General features: G+C 36.2%; 1 protein-coding gene across 1 annotated transcript; it reads left to right on the forward strand.

Annotated features, from left to right (window-relative positions):
• The first annotated feature begins 535 nt into the window (after window positions 1-535).
• On the forward strand, window positions 536-7472 carry LOC127812891 (glutamate receptor 2.3-like). Its single transcript, XM_052353437.1, has 5 exons — window positions 536-957; window positions 3075-4393; window positions 4922-5231; window positions 5348-5739; window positions 5833-7472. Exons 1-5 carry the CDS (start codon window positions 666-668, stop codon window positions 6409-6411), a joined length of 2892 nt encoding a protein of 963 aa, XP_052209397.1. The 5' UTR covers window positions 536-665; the 3' UTR covers window positions 6412-7472.
• Window positions 7473-9339: the final 1867 nt, after the last annotated feature.

The following is a 9339-nucleotide window of genomic DNA, read 5'->3' on the forward strand; positions in this document are numbered from 1 at the left end:
TATTATATTTTTCTAATATTACAAACCCCTGAAACAATTTTGAAATTATAAAAACAGTCCAAAAATATTTTGATACTTTTTGACGTTTTGAAACGACACCCCTAAGGTATTTTCATGTATCATAGAATATTAGGTGTCATATATATTATTAATCATTAAAACTAACTTGAAATAGTAAAGTAAGCATTTTACGTTATTACTTTTGCTTGATCGACTATTGCTATTAAATAAAATCACAGCTCATACTTATTTAAACTCATAAATTGAATGAACAAAGCACCACCAAGAATACAAAAGTACTTTCTATTGGGGGGGGGGGGGGGGGTTGACACTTTTGATTGCTTTTATTACTAACTAATAGAATAAAATTAACTATAATTACCATTCAAATTGGGGTAAAAGAAGAAGAAAACTAATTAATAGTTTTAAGTATAATAACATAAAAATTTCATTGTCAGACTAAGCATAACTAATAATAGTTGCGTCCCATGTCATATATGTAATTAGGATGGGAGTATACTATTCTTATTCTTGGCTCAGCAGCTGATGGTGGACTTTTCTAGCCCCCTAATCTGTAGTATATATGGTGATCAGTTGGTTTGGACAGCCATTCCCTGCTTAAGCAAAAATTAGAACTCTCCGGACAGGAGGTCCAATTAGCCAGGATGAGAAATCTAAGCCCACAAGTCAACTTCTTCTTCATTGCCTTTGTTCTGCTCATGATCTTGCCAAGCATGGCCATGGCAGATGATCAGCTTAATAACAGTATCGGAGCAACTGCGGTACATGTGGCTGTGGGAGTGGTTCTTGACATGAAGGAAAGGCTTGGGAAGATGGGGTGGAGCTGCATCTCCATGGCTCTCTCTGACTTCTATGCCTCTAATGCCTTCTACAGGACTAGGGTAGTCCTAAAGCCCTGGGACTCCAAAGGCGACGACCTTGGTGCTGCTGCTGCAGGTTCTCTCTCTCTCTCTCTCTCTCTCTCATGCTTGTTTTGGGAAATTAAGAGGGTGTTTGGCTTACAAGTTTGACCGCTTATAAATTGTCAAGTTTATTTTATTAAGTATTTGGTATATGGGAGAAGCTTAAAAACTATTAAGCTTAAAAGTTCTCATACTAGGTTTAAAAAAGGCTTCCCTTCAAAAAATTCTAGTACGAGTTTATTTGCATTGACTGATTAAATGACTAATTTACTCTCAAATAAAATTGTGATTTCCAACCTATATCCTTCTTCTCCTTTCGCTTCTCTTATTCGTTATTGCTGACTCATCTCTGACAGCCACCGTTGCCGTCATCCCAACCCATCACCGTCGCCATTGCACCAGTCGTTCACATCTCTCATTCACCCCAGTCCTTTACATCTCGTGTTCGCATCTCGTCGTTCACCCTAGCCCATCGTTCATCACCTCTGTTACCTCATCCTCTCGCTATCATTGTCGTCTCTGTGATTCCTCCGTCCAATATATATATATATATAACACATTATATATATTAATGTACATTGAAATAATATATCTAATATTTTTATTAAAAATTAGTATTTTTATAAATTTTATTTGTATTATTTAACAACATATCTATTTTTATCTTTTTTATTAAGTTATGATAACTTGTCAAATTTTTCAAACTAAACATGTAACTATTAACTGATAGTTTAAAAGTATATTTATCCAAATATGTTATTAGTTTAAATGTGACCTAACTTTTAAACTTCACACAACTTAAAAGCTCAACAGCTTAAAAGATGCTGGGAAAAAAAAAAAAGATAAGCCAAACAACCTCTAATGCATTTAGAGATACTAGTTCAAATACCATAGAGGTTAGCTCTTAAAAACTCTCTCTCTCTCTCTCTCTCTCTCTCTCTCTCGTTAGTCCGATAAAAGAATTAATGGTTTAGTGAAGATTACTATAATTACCATTCATAATGTTTAGTGTTAGCTCTTAAAAACTCTCTCTCTCTCTCTCTCTCTCTCGTTAGTCCGATAAAAGAATTAATGGTTTAGTGAAGATTACTATAATTACCATTCATAATGTTTAGTGTAAGAGAAAAAGTCTAATATACGTAATATTAATCGTGTTCGAAATAATCTAATAAGGTAGCATTGGTTAAAATGAGTAAGATAAAGTTGTATAAAGATAAAATTAAAATATTTTTTAGACCAAAATATAAAATAATAAGGATGAGAACTATTTTAAGATTTTTATCTGTTTGTTAAATTTTTTAAAATGCAGTGAAAATTGTATTTTTTTTTTCTTTCTATATATTTGTTAAAATACATATGATAAACACCGAGAAAATGATTTTTTTTCAAAAATATCTCTCATTGTCAAAAAATGTGAGGGTTTTATCAGATAAGTGGGCATACGAATCTTTTTACCTTAGTTTAAAATCTTAGATAAATTTATTAAGACGTAAGGAGAGATTTGTTTATCTGATTTTTGACAGATAAAAAGTAGGGTAACTTCTTTTGAATGGGTTGCTAGATAAATTTAACAAATATAATAAAAAATATTTTTATTTAAAATATTTTTCATATCTCACTTTTTTTTACCTTATACCTTAATTAACAAACACTATTTAAAGTGGGTGAAATAAGATAAGTTTATTCTTTTACACATTGATATATCATAAAGAGCTAGATATGAAAATAGCACTAATGTGGTTAATTTGCATTATGTTTTGGTTATATTATTTGGTTGAGAAATGTTGTACTCATAAATAATTTTTATAAATTGATATACATGACATACATAAATTCATAATATATATGTTTATTTAAATTTAATAATAAATCTACTCACAACTATCAACTTGTATTAGTTTTGAATAAAACTATTATGAATTTGAAAAAAAATATTATAAATTTATATATATTATCTTAAAACTCATTTATAGATATAACATTTCTCTCTTCGTATTCTTTCCGTAAAAATGGTTTTGGCAGTGGAATTCCACTAAAACCCCCATCTTTTCAAAGAGGAGGAAAAAGAAAATAGATAGTAAAATGAGGAAACCTTTTCATTTGCTAATTGATCAACAGAATATTTGATTAGTTTCATATAAAATGCTGCAGCTCTGAACCTGCTGAAATATGCTCAAGTTCATGCCATTGTTGGTCCATCAACATCCATGCAAGCTGACTTCGTAATTGATCTTGGCACCAAAGCTCAAGTACCCATTATTTCCTTCTCTGCGACAAGCCCTTCTCTATCACCACTTCGGACGCCATATTTCGTTCGCGTCGCGCAGAACGATTCCTCTCAAGCGAAAGCCATTGCTGCCATCGTTCGAGCCTTTGGATGGCGAGAAGTTGTTCCAATCTATGTAGACAACGCATTTGGGGAGGGAATAAAGCCTTCTATGGCCGATGCCTTACACGAAATCGACGCTCGGATACCTTACTGGAGCGTCATTCCTCCCTCGGCCACAGGCGATCAAATTGTTGCCGAGCTTTACAAGCTGAAGACAAAGCAAACTAGAGTGTTCATTGTCCACATGTTTCCTGATCTGGCCTCTCAGCTGTTTATGAAAGCAAAAGAGATTGGAATGATGAGCGAGGAGTATGTTTGGATCATAACCGATGCAGTGGGAAATGACTTGACTTCGTTGGATCCCCAAGTCATCGATTCAATGCAAGGAGTATTGGGCGTAAAGCCTTATGCCGTCCCAACAAAACAGTTAGCGAATTTCAGAGGTAGGTGGAAAACCATGTTTAAGCAAGGGATTGATGCTGACCTAAATGTTTTTGGACTATGGGCATATGATGCTGCTACTGCACTGGCTATGGCGGTGGAGGCAGTTGGCGCCACAAATACTACTGCCTTTCTGGAGACGAACACATCAAGAAATTCAACAGATCTTGAAACTTTGGGAGTCTCTCAAATGGGCCCTAAACTTCTCCAAGCTCTTAAAAATACTAAATTTAAAGGACTCAGTGGACATTTCCAAATGGCTGATGGGCAGCTACAAACATCAGCATACCAGATAGTTAATGTGAATGGCAATGGTCACAAGGGAATCGGATTTTGGACAGCCGAAAAGGGACTCACCAAAGGCTTCAACCTCACTAGTACTACAACTGTCGCCTATACCACTTCCAAGGACAATCTTCGATTAATTATATGGCCAGGTGACACTACGTCTGCGCCCAAAGGTTTTACCTTAGGTGGGAAGAAGTTGAGAATAGGAGTTCCAGTCAAGAATGGCTTCACTGAATTTGTAAAGGTGTATCGTGATAATAAGACTAGGCCTGAAGGTTACTGCATCAAAGTGTTTGATGCCGTAATGGCCAAGCTACCATATCCAGTTGCATATGAATTTGTTCCATTTGAAACTCCCGAGGGGAAGAGTGCAGGCACCTATAATGAATTGGTGGAGCAAGTTTATAATGGGGTAATTCTCCTCCTGTTCTTGTTCCCAGTTTATAATGTGCACACATCGTACATAGAAATTAAGAGAAGAGGATGCAGAAATTTTGACACGATCCACTTTCAATGCACCTATAATGTCCATGATCATACCATAATATGTGAAAAATCTTCTCAATCAATGATGGTGGGTAGTTTTCAAATGAAAAAATTATCATTCCCCGGCCCGCACGGCTACAATTTGACAAAGTTAAAAACTCTTGCAATTATCATTCAAGTAACTAGTCAGTCGCTCACTCACATAACACTAGTTAGTGAATTGTAGCACTCATCATGGGCATGCATCCCTTTATCAGATTTTCCTATTGTCCCCAGAAATAAGTTTCCCATACATACTTAGATTTAATGTTCCCAAAAACCTAATTAATCTCGTCTATTGAGGACTAGTCTTCAAACACATCAACGTGCATGCGTGGTTAAATTTTTGTGTCAATTGGTTATAATTCTCTAGTTGGTATTAACACTATATGTTTACTATTTTTATGAGCAACAGAAATTTGATGCAGTGGTTGGAGATATTACCATTGTTGCAAACAGGTCAAACTACGTGGACTTCAGTTTTCCTTTCGCCGAGTCTGGGATGGCAATGGTGGTGCCACTTAGGCACAAGAAGGAGAATGCATGGGTGTTCTTGAAGCCTCTGACTTGGGATCTTTGGTTAACAAGTTTCTGTTCATTCGTTTTCGTCGGCTTTGTGATTTGGGTTCTTGAACATCGGATAAATGTGGACTTCCGGGGGCCCCCTTCTCATCAGACTGGAACCATTTTCTGGTTCGCCTTCTCCACTATGGTCTTTGCCCAGAGTAATAACTTCTTATCATTTTTCTTAATTAAGTTAGCTAGGTTTCATATCATATCATCAAATAAAATGCATTGGCGTTAATCATGAATGATCATTCAAAAATCAATACTTTTGCAGGGGAAAGGATTGTGAGCAACTTGGGCAGGTTTGTGGTGATTGTGTGGTGTTTTGTGGCGCTGATACTGACTCAAAGTTACACAGCAAGCTTAACTTCAATGTTAACAGTTCAACAAATTCAACCCACAGATTTAAGTGAACTTATAAAGAAAAATGAGAAAGTGGGTTGCCAAGAAGGTTCTTTCATCAAAAAGATCCTAAAACAGTTGGGTTTTGATGAATCTAGATCAATCAAGATCTACAAGTCTTCTGAGGAATTGGATGAACTCCTTAGAAATGGCAGTGTTGCTGCTGCTTTCGATGAAATCCCCTACATCAAGGTTTTTCTCTCCAAATATTGCTCCAAATACACTATGCTTCCACCAACTAATAGAACAGATGGCTTTGGCTTTGTACGTCTCTCTCTCTCTCTCTCTCTCTCTCTCGCTCTCACTCCCTCTCTCTCTCCAGGTTCATGAGGGTACTTAACCTATCATAATTTGCAGGCGTTTCCAATTGGTTCCCCACTAGTAAGTGATGTCTCAAGAGCACTCTTGAGTGTGACTGAAGGAGAGAAAATGGTGGAGATAGAGAAAGCCCTCTATAATGATAGCAATTGCCTAAATTCCAGCAACTCGCTTTCTTCCAACAGTGTCAGCCTCGGTGTTGAGAGCTTCTGGGGCTTGTTCCTCATTGCTGGCTTGGCTTCACTTTCAGCTCTCGTTATATATACCATCGTGTTTACACATGAGCATAAACACGTATTAAACCAGCTTGAGCCCAATGCTTCAACATGGGAAAAGATCATCGCGTTGGCTAATATGTTTGACAAAAAAGCCCTCTCTAGCCATAGTTTCAAGAAGCCTAGATTTCAAGACGGGAACACCAATGCCGAGTTCCAAAATGAAGTTCATGAAATCTTAGGACGCCATGAATCTAGTATGGAACAAATCCATGCTACCCTTCAGATCATATTATCTGAGCTTCAATCCCTTCGTGCCTCACAGAATTGTATCAATAACCACCCCGAAACAAACTCCTTTGCTTCTACTGAATCCTCCCAACAAGTACCTACTGTCAACTAATCACTCCCAACCTTCCACGGACCGTAGTCATCATCATCTCAGACTGAATTTCCCCAAATTTAATGGAGAAGACCCACAAGGATAGATCTATAAGGCAGAGTAATATTTTGACTTCAAGGAGGTGGCTACCGAACAACAAGTCCAACTTGCCTCTTTTCACCTTGAAGGAATAGCGCTTCAATGGCATAGGTGGCTCACCAAGTTCAAAGGACCAGTAACTTGGACAGAAGTCACTAAGGCCTTGCTGCTTCGTTTCAATCCAACCAACTATGACAACCCTTTTGAAGCACTCACAAGACTAAAGCAAATCACCACCGTTTCAGTATATCAAGAAGAATTCAAGAACCTCTCCCACCAAGTCGATGACTTACCAGAAATGTTTTTAATCGGTTGTTTTATTGCAGGACTCAAAGACGAAATCAGGTTGGACGTCAAAATCAAACAACCTCGCTCACTAGTTGATGCTATTAGAATGGCCCAAGTGGTGGAAGAATACAAGAGCTTGCAAAGAAGAGGGGATAGTTCCTTCAGGTCCTCCATCCTCGACACCCCACCCAAGTCAAAGAACAACAACACAGCTAGAGTATGAGGTCTCCCACCAATGTTCAAGACCGACACCAACGTCATTAACAATGCTAGTCCCCCCAAAGGAATTACAAGCCAAAAAGCTTGAGAGCATAGGAAAAAAGGCCTATGTTATTTCTATGTTGAGAAATTCCTTCCCGAACATCGGTGTCAATGAGCTCATCTACTCATTCTTGAAGACATACCCGACTTCATCCTTGTGGACAAGGATAATTTGAGTGGAGGAAATGATACATGCAACAGCCATGCAGCCCATGCACGACACGAACTAGAGTATGGTTAGTGGAAAAATGAGAGTTCAGCATGACTTGGTCAACTCTGTTTAGTTTTTTTAGTGGATGTTTAGTTGTTTTAGTGAATTAGTATTGTATTGATTTTCAGCATGAGTGGCAAATGTTTTCTGTATTTTGTAATTTTATAGTTATCCTTGTACATCTATAAATATAGACTGAATATGAAGTGAATGGGGGTTGAGAATAATTAATCTCAATATATTCTACTTATCTTCTCTCTCAATTTTGCTATTCCTTCTTTCTCTTAAAATTATATCCATCACTGTTAAGCCTCTCATTCTATCCCTCCCCTTATATGACCTCTCCTCCATTTAGCTTTCCAAACCTCCCAAATGGCAATTCTGCTTCTAGGATATTAATCCCATGAATATGGAGAACCAAGTTCAAGACAGAAAACAATAAGAGAGATTGTTGAAGCAACTGTTGGTGATCCAAATAAAGAGACACCAAACAGTATCCCAGACTCCACAAATGAAAGTCATTGATCTAGATGTAGACTTAGTTGCAGTGTGATCTCTTATTGGATATCTAATTATGTAGTAGTTTCGCCACCATATTGGATTTGTAGCTTAGGTTATACACTTAAACTAATTTCACATAGGGGCGGGTCTATATGGGAGCTGCCATGGGAGCCTAGGGCCCGCTATCAAATCTAATTTTTTTAGTATAATTTTTTTTTAATAATAATCTAGCTTAAAAAAAATCATAGTCCACCCTAAAATTTATGATGTGTAACTCTCCTCTCTAGATCATAACCTATTTACAAGTAAAAAAGTGCAAATTCAAGATCAAATCTACTCAAATTTTATCATTAATTTCAAATATGTTCAAATAATAGGTTCAATGGTTGCTTTCTTTCTAGTTTCACATTTGAATTGTGCCTATTTAGCTTCCACGTCTCATCAATTTTGTTTTTTCAATTGGCTTTGACTTTTCAACCGATTAAATCATCTCCCTCTTTATAGGGTGCATCATTACGCCCGATAATGGGATTGAATATTGATAAAGGATTGGAATTGAACCCAAATTGGCTCCCCCTCGTATCCCCTGACTCCCTCCTAATGCTGTTCGTTGCAACTCCCTCATCTTCCTCCTCCTTAATTTCCTAGCCATTGTCATTGATATCTATCTACTCTTCCTTAGTCCAGCCAACTTGACCATTCCTTGCCTTCTCTTCAGTGATGTCATTTTCCTCCTCATCCTCCCCTTATGTGACTTAAGAGGCACAGCTCACTTTTTTTTTCATATTTTTTTTTTTTAATTTTTTGTATGAATGAATGATTGATGAATGATGGCTCTCGATTTTTCTTGTTTACCCTTAAATTATCAATTGATTTTGTGTATATATTTCAATATTTTTTGTGTTTCTTTCAATATTTGTGAAGCCTTTGGTGATCTAAGGGAATTGTGTTTAATAGGTTATGAGATTCCTTTGGTTTCTTTTTTGGTCAATTGGAATTGGACATAGGGTGTCTGCTTGCTTTTTTAAATTACAATGTATTTGTGAATTATATTTTTTAGTTATTTGAGGATTTCAATCTATAATTTAAGAATAAAAATTATGGAAGAATGTTTTTTACAAGTTAATCTTAATTTATATTAAAAAGCACTTCTCTTAATCTTGAGTTAAATATTTCAATTATTCGATTATTGAATTGTGCTACTTTTTTTGTTTGTATGTCTTAAAATTTAGAATGAAACAACAATCTTTTGCAAAAAAAAGAAAAATATTATTATCCTTTTTCAAAAAAAAAATTGTCAAATTAGTGAAAGTTCTTCAATTCCTAGTGCAAAATCAATCTAGTGCATCTACGTCAATTGATATTGTGCAACTTCCTGGATCCACCCTTAGATGGATAAAAATTTATTGTATTGACTTTTTAGTTACATAAGAATTTTATTACATTAATTTTTTTAAATTTCAGCCTCTCCCAACATAGAATCTTGTATCCACCCTTGATTTCACATATTCTCTAGCTAGATTAGGACCAGTGTAGTCACATATGGGGTATCCTCACTTTTCTTTCACAGATTACAGAGGGTGTGTTTC

This window comes from Diospyros lotus, chromosome 11 (assembly GCF_014633365.1).
Source record: "Diospyros lotus cultivar Yz01 chromosome 11, ASM1463336v1, whole genome shotgun sequence".
Taxonomy (NCBI): Eukaryota; Viridiplantae; Streptophyta; class Magnoliopsida; order Ericales; family Ebenaceae; genus Diospyros; species Diospyros lotus.